At 40.3% G+C, this 21862-nt stretch overlaps 2 protein-coding genes and 1 long non-coding RNA gene across 5 annotated transcripts in view; 2 read left to right on the top strand and 1 right to left on the bottom strand.

Annotated features, from left to right (window-relative positions):
• Positions 1-10668, top strand: part of LOC121900806 (collagen alpha-1(XXIV) chain) — a 99753-nt gene extending 89085 nt beyond the window's left edge. For both annotated transcript variants that reach the window (XM_042417345.1, XM_042417344.1), the window contains 13 exons: positions 1934-2041; positions 2177-2284; positions 3654-3707; positions 3871-3933; positions 4243-4296; positions 4610-4645; positions 5614-5649; positions 6092-6118; positions 6862-6927; positions 7184-7352; positions 7536-7645; positions 8569-8805; positions 9253-10668. In XM_042417345.1, the coding sequence (XP_042273279.1) occupies positions 1934-2041; positions 2177-2284; positions 3654-3707; positions 3871-3933; positions 4243-4296; positions 4610-4645; positions 5614-5649; positions 6092-6118; positions 6862-6927; positions 7184-7352; positions 7536-7645; positions 8569-8805; positions 9253-9399 (1215 nt within the window). In that variant the 3' untranslated portion in view covers positions 9400-10668. The remainder of the gene's footprint in view (positions 1-1933; positions 2042-2176; positions 2285-3653; positions 3708-3870; positions 3934-4242; positions 4297-4609; positions 4646-5613; positions 5650-6091; positions 6119-6861; positions 6928-7183; positions 7353-7535; positions 7646-8568; positions 8806-9252) is intronic.
• Positions 1939-15481, bottom strand: LOC121900811. Of its 2 annotated transcripts, XR_006097093.1 has the most exons (9): positions 15353-15481; positions 9224-9316; positions 8907-8938; positions 8615-8738; positions 4587-4663; positions 3640-3739; positions 3449-3474; positions 2163-2234; positions 1939-2030 (listed from the first exon to the last, which is right to left on the bottom strand). It is a non-coding gene; the product is annotated as an uncharacterized LOC121900811 (long non-coding RNA). The 2 variants fall into 2 exon arrangements; XR_006097094.1 differs by lacking the exon at positions 4587-4663.
• Positions 14877-21862, top strand: part of ddah1 (dimethylarginine dimethylaminohydrolase 1) — a 128244-nt gene continuing 121258 nt past the window's right edge. The window contains exons 1-4 of the mRNA XM_042417347.1: positions 14877-15072; positions 17564-17629; positions 21166-21272; positions 21423-21508. Coding sequence (XP_042273281.1) covers positions 14957-15072; positions 17564-17629; positions 21166-21272; positions 21423-21508 — 375 coding nt within the window. The 5' untranslated portion in view covers positions 14877-14956. The remainder of the gene's footprint in view (positions 15073-17563; positions 17630-21165; positions 21273-21422; positions 21509-21862) is intronic.

Below are 21862 nucleotides of genomic sequence, written 5' to 3'. Positions count from 1 at the left end.
GTGAGGCCAGCAGGAAACTCTATTTTCAATCGCACACTATGTACTTCCATAATGGGAAAGATATTGTAATATGGCTTCCTTCTGCCTCTGCTGGCAAGCTGAAGAGTCCCAGCAGAGCAGTTCTCATCCTCTTTGTACTTGTGAAATCATTATTCTCATAATGATTTTCAATTATCTTCTTCCTTATTGCCAGTTTAATGCATTTGTACAGTGAAGTTTTAAAGTTTTAAACTTCGGTTCAGAGTATTTCTTTTTTATTGGAAAGTACAATAACAGTGAGCAACAGGAAAGAAATGTAGTATGGGTCATCTGAAATCAAATTGACAGGACTGTTTCTAGTTCAAACAACTGACAGGTATTTTTGCTGGAGGCTCCTCTTTTTGCGTCAGTCATGTAATAGAGGAAGCATGTACATTTGATAACATCAGAGGCTGAGCTGAAATTTTTGTTCCTGTGGACTAAGAATACCTATTTTATTCGTCTTTTTGTGTATGTGTGTGTGTGTTGGGGGGTTGGGGGGGTTGTTAAGAGAAATAACTGATTATCAATATGTCTATAAGCAAGATGAGTATTTTCCAACATTTCTGAGGTTCTCTTACACACCAAATGTTGTAACTTGGCTTGGAGTGCTGTGGATTGCAGAGGACAAGATTAATAAGACTATCACAATGGACATTACATCAAATATAAGTTATTGTTAATGTTAATCCATTTATCATTTGGGAGTTCAAATATTTTGTGTAAGAGTTTATTCTAAAGTGTATATTTGATGTGTACTGGAAGTGTAAAACAAGGAGAAATATGACAGTAAAGAGCCACATCTACATACTTCTTTAACTGACATCTTGATGTACCTCTTTTGATTTTGCATTGATTATATAATTGAATCCATTTCCTCTCCATGGTTGAATGATAACATCTGTTACAGTGAACATCTTTCACGTTGTTCATGTACATGCCTGCATGCAGGGGCACAGCTGGAGATTTGGGGATCTGTCCCGATGCAATAAATATCTACAATCCCTGCGATGTTTTTGGGCTGCTGTCCAGCTCAGCGCCGTCTAAATCATTCAGTGTTGTCCCCCATTTATCAGCGCCCCTGCTTGAATGTGTGCGTGTCTCAAGCACACATCCCTGTGAGGGTTGGAAGTTGGAGCACTGGGCCAGTCTTAATTAAATCTCTGAGTGATTTTATTAACTTGATATACAGTGGCTTTTTCTTATGCAAGAGCTTCTCAGTGCCTGCAGTTTTGGGGGTTCACTCAGTAAGCCTTCAACAGTGTAATTCCAACCTGGGTCATCCTGACTTATCTGTTCCCATCATGGTAATCGAGGAACAGAAGCTGTATGTGAGACGACGATCCACTCAATCTGTTATTCTAATATCACTTCCTCCCTTCTGCTTCGCCACACTGCTGATGGAGCAGGAAACCGCTGTGGTCTGCGGTGTGAAAAAGCAACTCAGGCAGTCAGGTTTATGGGTACGCTTTAGGAGCACGCTGTCAAGAAATATTATAACCAGGAGAGGCCAGCAGACTTCAGCACCATGGTTTACAGCAACAACTATACTACACATTTAGAAATGTGTTTTCTTATATTAAAATACATAACAGAATTAAAACATTGATTTTAAAACATTTATTGATGGTCATTATATATATCATAGCTCTGACAGCTGTTTTTTTTTCATAACAATGGTCAACACATATACACACTGTACTTGTATCTAGCTATATTCCCTTAAATGACTATGACCAGGTATTCATCATCAAGCAGCTAAACCTCTCTTAAAATTAAAACCTCAGCTTTCCAAAAGACATATATTTATGTTTTGTTTTCCTCATTCAAAGGACGTTAATACTGGTTTTGCTTGATGTTGTTTTTGATTTCACATTGACAAGATTTATTGACACCAACTCTGGGGCTCTTTCAGGGCCAGAGAGGCTTGCTGGGCAAGGAGGGACCTGCTGGACGTCCAGGTCCCAGGGGAGAGCTTGGACTTCCTGGACTGCCTGGAGAAATAGGACCACCTGGTCAGAAGGTGAAAACAACAGCCATAAACATGGACCTAATATACTCTAAACTGTTGCAGTGTATGTTTACAGAACATCTGGTCAAGAAATATTTGTATGTAAGTTTTACTGACATGTTTAATTCCTGACCTTTGTTGGTTCAGGGGGAGTCAGGCCTGCCAGGAGACAGGGGACCATCAGGTATCAAAGGCCTGGAGGGGGCTACAGGTGACCAGGGCAGGAAAGGTGACCCAGGACCCAAAGGACAACCAGTGAGTATATACAGGCAGTTGTGGTTTAAAGCAAAAATCCACCTTAAAGTAGGATTCAAGTTTATTTCCATAGCCTTATATCACTAATGACAATGTAATGGGCATTATAGCACTTCTCAGGGTTATTTTGTAAGGATATTGTAGTACCTTTGTTAGTAGTGTTCATATATACAGTATTAACTAAACTGTGCTATAACGTCAAATCAACATAAATTAGAGTGAAAGATTCAGATACAAGTGACCTATTTACAAGGAAACCCATTATACTGTGAGGTGTGTTGCATCATACTTGACTTATGTGAAAAATCCTTTTGATGTGGAAAACCCTTTCGTACTCTTCTACTCTGTTTATTTATAACTCTGATCCTCATATCCATACCTTTTTCTTTAAAAATCAATCAAATGTTGTGTCTTTAACCCATAAAATATCTATTTGAAATGTTGACGTCATAATCGTGTGGGTTACTACATTGCTTATTTTAAATTAATACCATCCCTTGGAATGTTTTTCTTATAAAAATAGGGTTTTATAAGCTTATATACATTCTTTAATACCTCTCTAAATATAGCTTCAAGGGTTTAGGTAGCAAATCTGTGGTGGGGTTAAAAATGTGTGTGCCTAACACTTTTCCACTCTGAGTAGAGTAACAAATTATTTGGGCGAGACCAGGAATGGAAACATTTCGCTTGGTAAGGCCAAGTTATGTAAGATCCTCGCACTCTTGAGACCTAAAAAAAAGGTGTTCCACTTTACTTATGTAACTCCTCAAAGAAAAAGAAAAAAGAAACCACATTCAATCCCTTGCTCTCCCCTCCCTCCTCTGGTTATCTCCATTGATGCTCGTAAAACAGAGAGCTACTCCGGCCCTTGGGTCAGATCCCTTTACACGTTTTAATGAATAGAGTTGCTCGGCCAAAGCTGCAGGCCTGAAAGTGGAGCTGTCTAGAGGACGTGGACGACTGGCTGTATAAACATAGTGGCTGCCACCCTGGACGACAGACGGTCCTCAGACACAGAATTGGGTGCAGACACATAACCCCTATCAGTGTGTGTATCTAGGAAGGTGTGTGAATGTGGGTCTGGGCTGCTGTAGATCCAGACATAAAGCCTTGTGTGTGTGCCCTAGTTCTTTCAGACAAGGATTTGTAGGAAGACCAACTTACTGTGTTCCACTGTGTCTGGAGCAGCCCTGTGGTATGAAATGAGATGAAGAAAAAACAGAAAAGGCCACATCACACACACACACATATACTCACACATACACTCTTTATGATGTGTTTGTCAAATGAAAACTAAATGTCCCTTTCTAACTGTGAAAAAGGCAAGGCTCCACGTAGGTAATGATGTGACTGACCTCTCTGCTTACAGGGGGAATCTGGAGATCTGGGAATGGTTGGTTTGCACGGCTTTCCAGGACCAAAGGTTAGAGACTGTGGTGTTAACCAAAGGTTAAACTGTTGCAGGAAAAAAAGAGCAGAAACTATGATAAAACAATGAAAAAAAGAAGATGAAAAAAGACCCAAAATATATTGTCCCTATGAAATAACATTTATCAGTTGACAAGATCTCCTTTTTCTTCTAACAGGGGCCAAATGGCGATTTGGGATTGAAAGGTTTCCTTGGCCCCAAAGGCCCTATGGGTACTCTGGTAAGTTAAATAAAAATAGAAACATGGTGCTATCTTCAGACTGGGCATCAAACGCAAAAAAATGATTAATATGAAATGGAATACAAGATACAGAAGTGTGATCACACAGTTTAATTCTGCCTAGTTGTGCAACTAAGAGCTTATGAAGATGTAAATGCAATGTAGAGTGCATACAACTTTCACTGTAATTACCCAAGATATACCCCAAAGTCTTGTGGTATATGTTGTAATTATCCTCTCAGCAGTCAGCTGTGTTATAAATACAGACCAGATCAGTTTATTCACCCTCAGCCCTGCTGTTTGTTACAGGGATTCACTGGACCTGTAGGCCCTGAAGGAATGATGGGCCCAATGGGAAAACCCGTAGGTTTCTCTCTCTCTCTCTCTCTACGTGTGTGTGTGTGTGTGTGTGTGTTTGTGTGTGTGTGTCTGTTCGTGTGTTATAATAATTATATATAATGACAAGGCAATTATCATAAGACAATAGTCAGTAAATTCAGTGGAACAAAGAAAGCTTTTGACACAAGGGAAGTGATAATGAGATACTTTTAGTATCTACTATTATTTAAACATGTTTATTATGTGCTAATTGATGGAATTTAAGTTTATGTAGTGTAAGAGTTAGATACAGTGCTACATGTGTTTTCACATACATGTTTACTTTTGTTTCCCACAGGGGCCAAAGGGTCCAAAAGGAAGCAGTGGTGAAATGGTAAGATGTGATTCAAACCTGTAATCAAAAACTGAAAAGTCTGTCAAGATTATATCATATGATAATGATTTACAGTACGTATGATTATAAGCTGATATACTGTGATTATATCATGATTATACTCCACTGAAGTGTCAGACTTCATGTCAGCAAATTCCTCATTGAGAAAGCATTGCTTGGTCAGTTATCATGGCGCCACCTCAGAGACTGTGGGGGTAAGAGAGACCTACTGTAGATGCTGAAGGCTGTGTTTAAAGATGCATGAATGCTAGCTGGGGTTCAGTGGTAGTTCTGTTTATATGGTTGTCCTAAGATGACATCAGATCGCTATGGCTGAGTCATAGTGAAAGTAGCTGTTGCTCAGTGTGTCCTGGAGCTTGCTGTGAGGCCTTACAGTACTCACAGACCTTCTTGTGTAAACACTGTTGAGGAAATGCCTTGTCAAAATGTTAGCATGGCAAGCCGCAGTGCCGTCCGCATATTCACTTTTTTATCCCTGCTCCAGCTCTGTAATGTAAACTGTAATGAGATTCTCAGTAAGCCTAAATCCCTCTGCAATTTACACTACCACACACATAAACAAGAACGTGTACAGAATGGATCCTTTATACTAGCCTTTTTCTCAGGCACCAGCCATGTAAAAAAATGTGGATACTCTAACATAGATGGACATGAACCTCTTGAAACCACAGCAAAAGTTGTGAAGTCCAGTTACCCCAGGTGGCTGCTCTTGAACAGTGTTATGTCACTGGTCAGCCAGAGGGGGCAGTAGTTAACCACTGTGGTCATGTGTGATACACAGTCAATATCCCACTGCTGTTCCCCACAGCATCATGGAGAGGTTTGAAGGGAGAAAACTACAATGACGTTTTGAGGTCCACAGAGCAAATAGGATAGTAAGAAATACATAATTCCCGCATAATCTTTTTACCATTTTGACATTCATTTTCTATGTATCTCACTTTTAGGGGCCCCAAGGACCCCAGGGAAGTCCAGGACCAAGAGTAAGTGTTGGCCTCAGTATCACATTTCAGCTGTATACTGCACATATAAATATAATGCTAGTATTCTGGGATATTTCTAACTATAAATTATAGATATTTTGTGTCATGCAAAGTAGGAAATATTGGTCAGTATGAGGTCAGCTCACTCTCAGTTCTGTCAGTCCAGGCAGACTTTTTTGGCCACTATGTCTAATCCTGAAAAGAAAGAAAATTAAATTTGTTTTCTATATGTATTATAAAATAGAAAAAAAAGACTGTCAAATTTATATGGTCAGCAACCCAGACAAGGCAGTTCTCCAGTTGCACACTTATATGCCTAGAAAGTTTCTTCAGAGCTCTCTGACAAAGACATGATTGACTAGAAAGTGAAGTGAGTGCAACCACAATGGGATCATTTTTCACCATGTCGCTCATTTTGTCTTCTTCTCTCTTCCCACCTCAGGGACCACCTGGTGCTCCAGGTCCAACAGTAAGTGCTTCATGTCACTCATGTATTGGTAAGAACCTGCCAGGAATCCTGCTTTGAGTTTAAATTAAAAGCAGAGGGTTCTGACCATAAAGTTAGAGGTAAAATTGTACTGCTCTTGGTTACTTGATTTAAAAAATATACACATTTATAAATTATGATCGTGCATAATAGACTTTTCAAAGGACTTTAGACAAGCAATAGAAGCTATTTCTCAGACAGGAGAGCCAAACTGGGTTATGATGGAGCAAGGGCAAGCACTGTTTGCATATTTACTTAACTATAAATGAGCCAACAAATCATCTGTTTCAGTGATAAGATGTGGACAAATAATCCTGGTCATTTTTGTTCAGAAGTATCGGCAAAGCTTTTGTGAAGCCCTCCTCGCATCTCTTATCTGTCGTAACTTCTGGATAATGTTTAGCTCTCTGCTTATCTGAATGACTTTTTTTCTGTTGGAACAATCCTAAGAACCCAGGAAAAACAGCTATATCAGATGCCTTTTTTGTTTACACACATTATGTGATATCTGTAGTGTTTATGCTGAGTGGAATGTGTTATTCTTCCCCCTACTGAAGTCAGGAATGTGATGGTTTATTGACGCAAGGCTTATTTTACAGCTTTTGCCTGGTATTAAAGTATATTGTGAATCTGTTAAAGTTTTCTCTGCAAACTGGAGGCGTATAAAACTGCAGTTTAATAATGAACAGGGTATTAAACTGAATGTGTTGATTTTGAATCCACAGAGGCAGATATATGATGACTCCACACTCTACAGTCTATCTGACTCTAACACTGCCCTCAGGACAGAGGTAAAGCATTTAATACACTCAGTCAATGAAGGGATGATTGAATGGATGGCAGACAGGTTGGCAGATGGATAGACTGATGAATAAATGACTTTTGCTTAAGATTCTTTTATAAAACAAAAAACCCTTTTTCTTTACAGATTCTATTTTCAACTGGTTGTTGACACTGTGACTGCAATGAAGCCACACAGTATTTAATTTTGGCATTTGAGAGTTGACTGTGTTTTCTTTCTAACATTGGTGACCCATTCTTGATCAGAGTTTCCAGAACACTGAGATGAGCCTGCCAGACCAGAATTCTGAGATACTTAAGACTCTGCGTTACCTGAGCAGTGTGATAGAGAGCATCAAAAAGCCTCTTGGTACAAGAGAGAACCCTGTTCGTGTCTGTAAAGATCTGTTGGACTGTCATCACACGCTAAAAGATGGTGAGAGGCTGACTAGATTGACTAGACACTGAATGTGATGGTAGAAGTTTCAAAACATGAGATTTGTTCGTTATGCAACCTTTACCTTTAACCATAAGTGGGTTGTTTGAATATACCTTTAATAAAAAACATGCCTTGATCTCCCTGTCCCTTTCTTCCCCTGTTCTCGCCCGGGACTTTTAGGTTGGTTCTGGATTGATCCAAACCTGGGTTGTACTTCAGATGCCTTCGAGGTCTTCTGCAACTTCACTGCAGGCGGGCAGACCTGTTTACATCCACTGGCCTCTAATAAGGTAACACTGGCCCTGTTAACACCTGGCATTAACATGTGTCTTTGGTGATCTGATTACAAGTGGACAGGTCTAAGTACATGAGTTCACACCTGGCATTACAATGTGTCTCCACATGCGTTTCAAGTCACCACTTGTGATCGGATCTCACTTCCCCACTTTATATGCAAATAAACATGTACATCATTTCTGTTTTGACTGGCATGTACCCTCTGTCAAGTGTTCAATGTTCCTTGAATGCTTGTTTTTTTATGTGAATGAAAGAAAAACGGAAATCCACATGCTTTTCCCATTTTCGTCTTCAAATCAGCAATGGGAATAGAAATTAAACCAAAACCAGAAAACAACTTGTTCTCGCTTATTGTTGTATCTATATTATCTGCCCCTACTGCATCTCTGATAGTTAGATAGAGTAGTAATGTCACTGCAGCAAATATCATTGGGACAAGTTGAGCACAGCTTTGGACGGAGGGTACACGGACTGGGAGGCAGCAATGCACTTCCTGTGCCTAGTCTGCCAGAAATTAGAAAAGACGTCCATTTAGAACTTCAGTGGGGCCCAGGACACTCTGCGTTCACACTGTTAAAAGAATATCTCCATATTCTAGAGGCCCAGACCACCTCCGAATGTGATCTTAGCGATTGGATCTCAATGCGTCCTCAATTGGGTGCATTCACACCTGTACTCAGAACTGTCCACATGTTAATGCCAGCTGTGAACAGGGCCACTTAAATGGTGAGAATATTCACATATGAACCTAGACTGAGGTAAGGGGAGTGTTTAGATGACTAGAAAAGGCAACAATACTCCATATTGTGCTTTGCTTGTTTGCAGGAGACATTGTAGGATTTTGTATCACAATCTTATGTTATTGTGGCTACGATGACAGATTGATGGCACAACTGTCTGTGCTTTTCCCCTACAGATGGTGTTTGGTGTAGGGAAAGTCCAAATGAAGTTTCTCCACTTACTAAGCACTGAGGCCAGCCACAGCATCACGCTGCACTGCCTAAGTGATCCTCCCTACGACACCACAGACAACTTCAGCTCCTCTGGCCCCATACCAAAAGAGAACACCAGGCTTAGGTTTCGTGGCTGGAACAAACAGATGTTTGAGAAAGACACACTACTTGAACCACATGTGCTACAAGATGAGTGCAAGGTAATGAGCAGGAGAGATAACTGATTCAGCAAATATTGTTTTCTTTAAAACTACAGGATTTCAGTTACTCTGATATTTCAGAGTTATCTTGGTCTTTTTACCTTTCTTTGACTTGTGATCATGACTTGTTTTTCTGTGTATAGAAAACAAAAAAGAGTTTATTTGTTGATATTTGGTTTACTATCTACCTGGTCTGACACACATTTGAGCCATGTTGCTTGTGAAAATTCCATCTATTAATTGGTTTGGCCCATACATACGTAAAGAAGTGAAGACTACAGCATAGATTGAAGTCTAGTGAACAAAGCTTTTTTGCAGACAAACCTACTATACAGACTTTGAAAAACATTTCCAAACATATTCTGTAATAGTCATGAAATGTATTTTTCACATTTTGGATATGAATCACTTAATTTACCCTCCTCTCTTCTCTCTTCCTTCACCTAGATCCAAGATGGCAGCTGGCACCAGTCTCGTTTCTTCTTCCATACTCAGGACAGTCGTCAGCTACCTATTGTAGACATACAGGAATTTCCCACATCACAACCCAATAGTCAGCAACATATAGAAATTGGTCCAGTCTGCTTCCTCTGACACCAACATCACCGTCCTGTAACCTATTCACATAAACTACTAAAACATAAAGCTGTTACAAAAATGGCTGCCTACCAAAGAGAGGCTTGAACACGCATGCTGGAGTGGGTGTCCAAGAGAGTTTGTCATGTTCGATGGAGACCATTAACAAGGCCCTGTGTGAGACACAAATGCCCAATATCCAATCGAAGGCAGGCCTACATGGAGCAGCTCAATCTCTGTGGCCAAAGGAGAACAGTGTATACCAATATTTAACAAATAAATGTGTAAAATATGTTTTGTTTGTTTAATTGTCAGTCAAACGGTGCTCAGGTTGACTGTATATGGACCCATATTACTCCCTGGTCACAGGGTTGGGCCTCACTACGCAGCAGCCTATCCAAACCGCAAACTTACACCTCCCTTTCACCCCAAAACACACCCAGGCCATCCTAAGCAGGGGCCTAACCTGAAGGAGCGTACCAGGCCCCTAACTAAACGTTATATGAGTGCAATAGCATGTGGATAATGTGTGACTGATTTAAATATTTCAATTTCCAATCAAAGGCTATATTTTACATTGTTTTCATGGTATTTTTGTCTTTGGTCCTACCCAGTCGGACCTGTTCATCTTGACAGATGGTGCTCTACCTCTACCTGCTAATTTGCTTTCTAGGATAGTTGCTAATGTCAAGTTAGTCTTTTTTGCCTTTGTGTTGTATGTACCGGTTACATCCAGATTTGTTATGTTGTATAAGTACTTATGTTGATTTGGTCATTTCTAATTTATGAACCATTTTTTGATACACTACATATTTTTGTAGCTTTTCCTTCTATGTGGTAGGTTCCTCAGGGGAAACCTATCATTGGTGCTGCAACAAAGAATGAGTCATCAGTGAGTTTTTACATTTCCTGTGTATATATTGACAGCATACTGTATGTTTATTTATATCCTTCTTGTTTTATTGTTCACATTACTGTACCACAGTAAGTTATACTCTCAGAGAACTATTTGGTCATCCACAACTCAGACTAAAGAAGTATTTATGTTTAAAAAGTTTGTTTGTGTGTTCACGCCTGCAACTTTATGTTTATCATACTGTTTTTTTTTTAGCTCATTCAGTGGTGTTTAAGCAGACTGGCAGCTACAGTAGGCCAGAGTCAGAATCCTTTGAAACACAGTCATCATATTCTTAAGTTATATTACCTTGAACAAAGTGTAATTATATAAATTCTGTGGCGGATGAAGTTGGATGCAAATGTGTAAATAATAAATATGTTGACAAACAAATAAATGGAACATTTTATCCACAAATGGTTTGATACTTTTTTGATGAAAGGAAAAGCTTGACATCAAATGGTAGGTAGGGATGAAAACACTCTTGAAAGTGAAGCGTAACAGAAGGTTGCAGTATGACTACATACAACCTCTTTTCCTACTGGCAGCCTAAAGATTCTTGTGATAAGATGGTCAATCCCTGAACCCAGATCCCACCTGCACAAATCTGGGAAATGAAAGTGAAAGAGCAGCGCTTACCCCTCCCTAATTACCACCACTAAGGTGCCTTTGAGCAAGGACCTAAACCAAAGAGCATTTCTCTAAGGGGGCAAAAGCAATAACATTGATGTCTTGAGTCCAGCAGAACATACTCTGGCTAAATGCAGGCTACGATGAAGTCCAAAACAAGAAAAAATGACATTTTATTTCAGCACATCATCAGCACATTGAGCTCCACCATGAAATGTGAATGGAATGAGGAAAAGCACATCTCAAACTGGATGCTGGGTGCTCTTATGCCAACCTGTCTATCACAGGCTCCTTATTTAAACTCCAACATACTGATACAAGTATTTCAAAGTGTTTTCAAAAAAGTACAGTTACATGGAAAGAAACTGCTGATCATATTAGGTGCTTATATGTGCACATAAGAAATCATTTGATTATGGCCCCACACCACCAGAATAAAATCATCCTGTATGAGCACACATAAAAACTGGTGTGGATTTAATTTCACAAATTTCAGTCTACTTTTGCTAAAGTCTACATTTACATTATCAAGTCTTATATAGACCATAAACTGTATAGAGTAGACATTGCTGCGGGAACATGAGGATCATAAAAACAATCTGCTGCTAGGCACAGAATGAGAATTTGTAGTTTGTATCCTATAAAACCTGTTCACTTACTATGAGAAAAACACAAGCTCTTCATTTGTGTTATATGACTTTATTGTCCTTTATACAAATTTCATGGAAATGTTCTGATTAAATTGTAATTTTCAGGTATTTAACAGCCTGGGCTAAGCACTGCTTCCCCTTCCTGAATCGCCTCACGGTTTGCCAGAGTTTCTTTGAGGCCAAGTCCTTCTCCATGACCTCCTCAAACTCTCCCACACCCAGGTTTTTGCTTCAGCAACCACCTGAGTTGTTGCCATTTTGGCCCTTCAGTACCCATCTGCTGCTTCAGGAGACCCCTGGGCCAGCCAGACCTGAAAGGCCTCCTTCTTCAGCTTGATAGCCTCCTTGTTGTGTTGCCACCCTGGCAGGCACTGATGACCTTCCAGCCACAACTCTAATCAGCCGTCTCCACAACTGAGGTCCTGAACATGGCCCACTCAGATTCCATGTCCCCAACCTCCCCCGTGATGCAGGAGAAATTCCTCTAGAGGTAGCAGTTGAAGACCTCATAGATAGGGGCTTCCACTAGACATTCCCAGTCCATCCTCACCACTCGTTTTGGTCTCCCAGGTCTGTCTAGCAGCCTCCCCCACCATCTGATCAAACTCACCACCAGGTGGTGATCAGTTGACAGTTCTACTCAGCAGGGGTGGAGAAGTGCTGACCTTGACTGTGGACATTGTTGGGCAGTAGAAGGAACACTTTGAGGATCTCCTAAACCTGATGGACATGCCCTCTATGGAGGAGCCAGAGTTGGACAACTCGGGGGAAGCCTCACTCATATCCCTGGCAGAGGTCTCAGAGGTAGTCAAAAAGCTCCTCAGTGGCAAGGTGCCAGGTGTGGATTAGATTTGTCCTGAGATGCTGAAGGCTCAGGACATTGTTGGGCTGTCATGGCTTGCACACCCCTTCAGTGTCACATGGAGTACAGGGACAGTGCCTGTGAACTGGCAGACTGGGGTGGTGGTTCCCATTTTCAAAAAAGGGGACTAGAGGGTGCGCTCCAACTATCAGGGGATCACACTACTCCTACACCTCCCAGGGAAAGCTTATGCCAGAGTGCTGGAAAGGAGGCTCCGGCCGATTGTTGAACCTCAGTTTCAGGAAGAACAATGCAGATTCCATCCTGACCGTGGAACAGTGGACCAGCTCTTCACCCTTGCAAGGATAATTGAGGGTTCATGGGAGTTCGCACATCCAGTCTACAGCTGCTTTGTGGACTTAGAAGCCTTAAGACCATGTCCCTTGGGGCACCTTGTGGGCAGTGTTGTGGGAGCATGGGGTACCGGGGCCGGTGCTGCGAGCCATTCGGTCCTTATATAACCATAGTGAGAGCTGTGTCCACATTCACAGCAGTAAGTCAGACTTGTTGTTAGTGGACGTTGGGCCCTGCCAGGGTTGTCCCTTGTCACTGATTTTGTTTGTGATTTTCAAGGACAGAATCTCAAAGTATAGTCGGGGGGATGAGAGTGTCAGGTTTGGGGACCTCAGGATTGCTTCCCTGCTTTTTGCAGACGACGTGTTTCTGTTGGCTTCAATACTCTGGACTGCTCCTTGTGCGTTGGGAGTGAGTTGCTGCCCCAAATCAAGGAATTCAAGTATCTTGGGGTCTTGTTCACAAGTGAGGGTAAGTTGGAGCGTGAGGTTGACAGGCAGATCGATGCAGCATCAGCAGTAATGTTGTACTGGACCGTTGTGATGAAGAAAGAGCTGAGCAAGAAGGCAAAGCTCTAAATTTACCAGTCGGTCTACATCCCAACTCTCACCTATGGTCGCAGGCTTTGGGTAGTGACTGAAATAATGAGATCACAGATACAAGTGGCCAAAATGAGTTTCCTCCAGAGAATGTGTCTGGGCTCAGCCTTAGAGATAGGGTGAGGGTGAGGGGCTCGGACATCCTGGGGGAGCTTGGAGTAGAGCCGCTGTTCCTTTGCATTGAAAGGAACCAGCTGAGGTGGTTTGGGCACTTGGTTAGGATGCCTCCTGGACGCCTCCCTCTGGAGGTGTTCCAGGTACATCCAACTGGTGGAGACCCCGGGGCAGACCCAGAACACACTAGAGGGACTACATATCTCTTGTGGCCTGGGAATGCCTTGGGATCCCCCAGGAGGAGCTGGAGAGCATTGCTGAGGTGAAGGATGTCTGGGTTTCCTTACTCAGTCTGATGCCACCGTGACCCGGTCCTGGATAAGCGGCAGAAAATGGATGGATGGATGGATGAATGGAGGTATTTAACAGTAACAGTAAGTTGGTTTAGTTTGAAAGTTTTCAGTGTGTAGTTTTCTGTGTGAACCTACACATTAGCAAATTAGGCTGTTTTTTTTTTTTAAAAAACTCTATAATATAATGAGCACAATTCCCATATACTACCAAATTACATAACCCTTTCAAAGAAATATCCTAAAAATGAACAGTTACACAGCAGATACTTTAAGGAAATTGCTGAAAAAAAACTAACATACAAAACTACAGCACTGTGAAAATGGTGAATTTAAATGATATGAATATTTGCCAGTGTCCCTCGCACGACTGTCAAACATCTGGGCAAATATCTCAACATGTGTCAGTGTGTAAGTAACATGTTACTGTTGTAGCTGCTGGAGATGAAGCTAGTTTGAACTACTTTACATACAGTTAGCTAGTTTAGTCCAGTGGTTCCCAGCCTAGGGGTTGGCCTCTCCAAAGGGTCACCAGAGGAAAGAGGAAAAAACAAGGTTCTGATGCACAAATCTGTTTTCAGTTTTTGGAATTTTTCTCTAATCTTTGATTTTTGGTGAAATATTGGATCATTTGAACATTTATTGAAATGAAAACCATGTGAGAAGTTTAGAGGGAAAAATCACTATTTGGTGGAGCTGCGGACAACTCATAGACATCTGAAATGTGACCCCGACTACACACCGCTTTTTGTAAGACATCAAAAGCCAAAAAGGTTGTAAACCACTGGCTTCATCTTTAACAATGTGTTGTATTTTAAAAGCTTGTTATATTATCCAATGTACCAAATCTTCATCTGAAAATGAACTAAAGCTGTGAAATAAATGTAGTGGAGTAGAACGTACAATATTTCCCTCTGAAATGAAGTGGAGTGGCAGTATATTTTAAAATAGAAACACTCAAGTAAAGTACAAGTACCTCAAAATTGTATTCAAGCACAATACTTGAGTAAATCTATTTAGTTAATTTCCATCACTGCTTGTTTTTCATTGAGTAGTCACTACTCAGTATTTCCTTAGCCATCACCGGAAGACGTTGTAGTTCTACTCTACCGACACCGGGAGGCGCCAATGAGCAGCTTTCAAACCGGATCTTGTGTCCACGTGCTGCCGGCGGAAGTGGATTTGTTTTGATGCGGAGTTGAGCTGCTGTGTGTCCAACGTGTGGCCGCAGTGCTCTTGAAATGTGCTCTGTAATTTTACCAACAGCAAACATCATGTCAACTGTGGAGACTCAAGCGGACAACAGCGGTCAAGAAGAAGAGTCGAAAGGGAAGAAAAGGAAGATTGCTCTGTCCAAGTAAGTGTTTTAACGGTCAGAAACAAACTGCTAAATTAGTCAGCTAACAGGTTCGTGCTTGTTTTAATGTTTGTTTAAGTAATGGTCAAGCCCGGTTTTGATACTTATTGTAATTGTAAACTGAGTAACAGATATTCTCCGCAGCAAGGCGCAAGTAACCGGTAGGATGCTATCAGACAGCTAACGTTAGCTACGTCAGTTAACGCCGCCGGTGTCTCGGGGTAATGAGTGACTGTGGGTACATCCCAAGTTTCTTAAATTTTATCCACGTTTCCCTTACTTGCGTCCTTTCGTCTTAGTCCCTCCCACCGTGGATACATGGAGAGACGCAAGGAAACCACGCGAGGAGAGAAGAAACGAGGAAATATGTTTTTAGATAAATGAGACGTTCTTTCCTCTTAAGCGTCATGTGGAGCGACGTCCGTTTCTGATGACGGCGGCAGCTGACCACAGCTGGATCAGCTGTCAGTCGGCTTTAACAGCTGTAGAGACTTTTGATGGAGTTTTTATCTGCCCATATGTGCACTCTGATAATACTAATAAAGGTGCACAGTTATCACTGCCAGCATCTGTTTTCTCTCTGTAGACTTTTACCTGTTTGACAAACACCTGCACATGAATGAAAATCTGCATTTTGTGTTTATATTGTGTACTGTGTCCTGCTCAGAGGCACATGAGCCATTAATACTGGCAGAATGTGTTTATATTATTTATTAATTATCTGTGTCTGTATTTAGTGTTGTTAGTTTGTTAGTTTGTTGTTTAATGACTCAGAATATGATTAGAGTGTCTTTTGAACACCGGAAATTATCTATTTGGCTAAATATTTCAGGGAAAATAGAAATTATGTAACTCATATCAAACTCGACGATCAGGAATTTTCAGCCTCACATGTGACTGAATGGAAATGACGACAAATTACGTACAATATAAATGTGTTTTACATTGTGTTTCTTGGTGACAGACAGACTCACTCTGACTTTAATTTCATCCATAATAAAAGTCAATAGGGGGAAACAACAGATCATGAAAAGAAAAAATCTTTCTAATAAATGAGGAAAGTTGTTTATGGTTCTTTTGTTGATCAGATTAACAGATTTTAAACTAGATGATGAATCAGAAAACAAATAAGTTATAAAACCTGGAAGTGATATACTTGAGTTTAATCTGTAATCTGTCTCCACTTTTCTATGAGACTGCAGTGATGTTGTGATGTATCAGATCAGTCCGATCAGCTGCAGCGTCCAATCAATAGCTGATATCTAATAAGGGGGCTTGTCGGCTGGTAAAAGACTTCTGTGAAGGCAGCTCTCGTGTATCCTTGTCATGGCTCCTCAGAGATCCCTCCTCGCTCCTCGGAGCAGAAATAAGATACTTGAGACAGCCTTCAAAATGGCGGACCAGAACAACTTCTGGTTCAAGTGAGGATCGAGGAGTGAGGAAAGATCAAATAAGAGACTTGGTGACAAGTGTCAAATTCCTCATAACGCTAGCTGCTCTGCTAATCTAAATTTTTCCCCCCATAAAAAGTAACTTCAATAAAGGAGAATGCTTCTTGTTGTAAGACAAAAAAAGACCGGATGAATACAGACAGGTGCAAAATTAAAGGAAAAACCAAACATAAAGTGTCTCAGTAAGCTGTTGGGCCACCATGTGCCACCAGAACAGCTTCAATGGACCTTGTCATTGATTCTACAGTCTCTGGAACTCTACTGGAGGGATGAACACCATTCTTCCATAAGATATTCACTCATTTGGTGTCTAACACATCGGTCCAAAATCTCCCATAGGTGTTCAGTTGGGTTGAGATCTGGTGACTGCGAAGGCTTTAGCATATGATTCACATCATTTTCATACTAGTCAAACCATTCAGTGATCCCTCGTGCCCTATGGACGGAGGCATTGTCATTCTGGAAGAGACCACTCCCATCAGGATAGAAATGTTTCATCATAGGATAAAAGTGATCACTCAACAACTTTGTATTGATTTGCAGTGATCCTTTCCTCTAAGGGGACAAGTTCCAGTTCCAGTACCAGATCCCCTCATTGTAGGGGTCAAGCATTCAGACCTGTTCCAGTTTTTCCTTTCATTTGTCACCTGCCTGTATATTGTATTAAACATTCAATTAAGAGAATTTAATGCTTTGAGGAGGACGTTTTCGTGTTCTGTTTGTGTTTTCACACACAGTGCTGCCGTCACTACAACAACCACGGACGCATTCAGCCGAAAGTCACCACTTAACACGGTCACTCGTTAAACCGAAACACCACCCCGAAACTCTCAGACTCTATGTATCTCTATGTCTAACTCTATCCTTTTATCTGTTGTTTCCATGAGTTGTGAGAGTAAGAAATTTCCATGTGTAAAGTTAACTTTTATTCAGGTGGCTTGTTAATTGTATGTCCATTTTGTACAGCTTTTCCTCAGTATCACTGTAAGACTGCCCACAGTCTGTGTTTGTACTGTGTTGACATTTTATCTTTCCAACAGCTGTGGTGTGTGTGGATCAGAGGAAGCCAAGTACAGATGTCCTGCCTGTCTCACACATTCATGCAGGTAAGATTATTGACCTTAAATCCAAAGTAATACAATTATTTTTTTATCTGAAAAGGTCCTGCAGCAGTGGTTCCCAACATGGGAGTCGAGAGGCCCCCCAAAGGGTTCCTAAATAAATCTGACAGGTCACAATATGATAAAATGTATAAGAGAGACAAATGGTTATCTTCCACGTTGTTCTGACTCTTCTTTGTGCTTTTTTTTCTTGTAAAATATCGAATGCTTTCACCTCTTCAGGCCTCTAAATATCTAAGAAGTGAAACACTTGGTTAAACTGATCTCAACTGATTTACGCACTAAAGGCAATAACTTGTGACAACTTAATTTTAAAGAGTCACAAACCCTGAAGGAAATTTAATTTGCTTATTATGTCACTTTCTTAATGGTGCACAGGTCAACATCAGCATGTTAGTGCTATTTTCTGGAAAGTTCACTCAACTGATCCCTTTAATACAGAGACTTGAGGCTTTTTTGCACTAATAGAGCAGCCCATATCCTGTCTATAATTCTGCTGAAATCCTTATATTAAAGATTAGAAATGCTGTGAGTTCCATGAGGCTTGGCAGAAAGCACAGTGTAGCATGAGTATGTTGACAGAACTGTTGCATAGCTTTTGCAAAAACTCCCAACCTGGTCCAAAGCTTTACTAAACGATCTCCCCCAGGGGCTGTAAAACCGTTAGAGCTGCAACTAACAATGATTTTCATTATCTATTAATCTGACAGTTATTTTCATGATTGTTGTTTCAGCTTTAACATCTCCTGACTTTAACACCCCCCCCCCCCCACACACACCACCACCACCACCACCACCTATTGAGTGGTATCATTGGCAAACATAAAGATATATTACATGGATGGTTATGGTTACATATCATGTTTAGTCATTGATTTGAAATCTTTGACTTTTTTCTTCTTCAAAAAGACAACTCGGTTGAACTCAGCTAAATTATCAACAGAAAAAGTTGAAGTTTGGAAAAAAATATCCAGAGTTATTATGCTGTAAGAGTTTAACACGCTAAAACAAAAGGTTTGATTGACAACAGTCTGGCAACATGAGCATAACATAAGCAAACAGCCCCACAGCTATCATCGCATTTTGATTCAAATACGTCACATTACTTTTTTTTTCCAACTTTCCAACCAAGACCTGCTCACTTCAACCCGTAGATGTTCTTACTTTGGCACGAAATGTTGTATTCATGCAGGACCTTGTTGCTCATAGTAAGAAGCTGATTAAGAAAATATGCTTTCAAGGCCCTCGAGTTATGTAACCTGTGAGCTGAGGGGACAATGGGATTGGTATTGCCAAACGATGTGGCTTGTGCAGTTACTCAAATAAGATATTTCTGTAGAGGAGAGCGAAAGTAAAGCAGGGAGAGAGAACGGGCTCCGAACAGATTTAAAGTTCATGGTAGATCTGATAGTCTTCCGTCGTATCGAGCACTCCTGGACTGTGTTAGTCCTGACTTGTCTACAGGTTTTGGCATTTTTGTAAGTGAGTCACAGATACATTTAATGTCATTTCCACCAAAACAATTTGCATTTGTTCTCTTTTTCCATGACCTTGGGTTTTGTGGTAGTTTGGAGCACAATTGCATACAGATTTTCCAAAAAAAATAAACCAAAACGGCCAAAACCCTCTATCATGCCAACAAAATAACAAATAAAAAAAATACTTGTTTATCACATGAATAAAAGTTATTTTTTTCTTGTGAATGGACTTTCACTTGAACCTCTGTTATATCTCTATGATGAGATCATATAATTTCATACTACATAAAAGCTGTATTCCATCTGTGTCTGATACTGCTAATAAAAATCAAAGAAATAGTTCTGCCTTTTTCTGATAAAAAAACAATAATCACTAAAGAATTATGTAAGGTTGGTTATAAAAAAAATATCTTCTGCCTTTGCATGCGGTAACATAATATTTACGATTGACTTGTGGCCATGTATTTGTTTTTACTGACTATTTATTTTGATTCATGGCCGGGAACATCATGCCACAGTTAATGGCAACAGTCCGTGGCCTATTCCTCGAATTCTGTGGATATGAAAACATTTACAACTCAACCTTTAAGGAATTAATGGCATGTTGATGGTCATATTTGACTTTGTCGTTAAGATTTATCAGTGGGCAATAGAGAACGTCTCTCATGGTTGCCTGTTGTTTTGGGCATTATTCAGCATTCCTTTTGCATAGTTTCGATGGATACAGTCTTCATCTGACTCTGGCCAAATACCTTTCTCTAGGTAAGTGTCTGAAAATGTGTCTTTCCATGCTGGACTTTATTTTATTCAGTAAGATCCTTCATAAAGCGAATTACAGACATTTTGAATGATAGTAAGAGTTTTGGTAATATGCTAGTGCTCGAATACATTTCAGTCAAAGGTTTTTTTTACTTAGGTAAAAGTAGCTAATAATACTACCATGTGAAAATACTCCTTCCCAAGTAACAGTCCTGGATTTCAAAATCTTATTTAATTAAAACTACATCGGTTTTATCAGCAAAATGTACTTAAAAGTGTGTTGTTTTGAGCTAGTTAATCTTAGTTAATCAACAGAGTATTAATCGGCAACTTTGGCGGTCGATTTAACCACTTTTGTCCAGACTGAAAAGACTTCAGCCATTGGATGATTGCCATGAAATTTGGTCCATATATTCATGTTTCCCTCAGGATGAATCCTATCGACTTGATCCTCAGATGTTTTCTCTACGGCCCCCATTAGGTTGACATTTTTGGGTTTTATAGAATTATCACAAATTTAATGGATTCCTGTGAAACTTGGTAAATGATCTCGACTTTAATCTAGCGCCATCCTCGGGTCAAATGACTGATGACATTTCCATCAGCCTCAGTATTCAACTTTGTATATTTAGTGCTAATTAGCAAATCATGCTAGTATGCTAAACTAAGATTATGAGCATGGTAAACATTATATCTGCTGAACATCAACGTGCTAGCATTGTCATTGTGAGCATATTGATGTTAGCACCATTATGCCTAAGCACAGCCTCAAAGAGCTGCTAGCGTGGCTGCAGACTCTCAGTCTTGTTTAAATAAAAATGCCAGTGAAAGCTTTAAAGGCCCACTGCTGTTCAAACTTTATTGAAAGTGCGTTTAGCTTGAGAAGGTAGAAGAGTTTCAGCTGGTAGTGGGAAAGAAGTGGAGCACAAATGTTCTCAGCTTCTTATGATTCTGTCTTTATTGTCTTGGCGAGGTGCCTATGGCGATAGTCCGCATAATCATGAATCAGGAAAAAATTGGTTGGGTTTTCTTTGGATCTTACTCCTCGAACACGGATATTGAAAATCATTCTGGAATGATGATAACCACTTTATATAACGAGGGAAATCTAGTAGTGTTTGTCCACCTGCGGTGCTAGTTATTTGTTTAAATTATTCAGGGGTTTTTGCACTGTTGTACGTCTGAGTTCAGCAGACCAACTGTCCTTAGATAATAGATCTTATATAACAATTGTGAAAAAAATCGAAGCCTTACTTTAAAAATCTCTTTTTCTGTGTCCTCCAGCTTGCTGTGCGTGAAGAAACACAAAGGCGAATCGGGATGCAGTGGAGTTAGAAATAAAACTGCCTTTGTGACCCTCTCACTGTTTGATGAAATGACACTTCTCAGTGGTGAGCATCTCCTTCATAGACACAGTCAAAATCATCGGGTTACATCAGACAACATCTACATCAAGAATAGTTCAGCAGTATTTATGATAAAAACACTTTTGGTATAATGTGACAGCAGGTGTGTGTTTACTGTTTGTTCTCTACCTGTAGACTACAGGTTTCTGGAGGATACAGGGAGGTTTGCTGATGGTGCAAACAGGGACAATCTCATCCGGACACCCCGTTCTACTTTAAAAGTAAGCCCTTGATTCATTGATGAAATCATCTTCTATGACTAATGTTGGGTACTCTGCATCAGGAGTAGATTATGCTGGAACCACTTTAACTCTTAAATTTATGTGACCATGAATTAAGCTAGCAGTATAGTAGAAAAAAAACTAAATTGGCCACCTCAGGATGAATTGTAATAACTTTAGTGATCCCTTAACTTTTCATTTGGTGCCGTCATCAGGTTAGAATGTTAATGTGTTCAGTACTTTGTTTATTACCAAATGCCAGCAAAATAAATTACATTCCCATCAGTTGTACTTTCTGTTTTAGTGCTAATTAGCAAATGTTAGCATGCTTGCATGCTAAACTGAGATGGTGAA

This window comes from Thunnus maccoyii, chromosome 7 (assembly GCF_910596095.1).
Source record: "Thunnus maccoyii chromosome 7, fThuMac1.1, whole genome shotgun sequence".
NCBI classification, from domain to species: domain Eukaryota; kingdom Metazoa; phylum Chordata; class Actinopteri; order Scombriformes; family Scombridae; genus Thunnus; species Thunnus maccoyii.
Note: the sequence above shows the minus strand (reverse complement) of the source record. Positions and strands in the feature narration are given on the sequence as shown.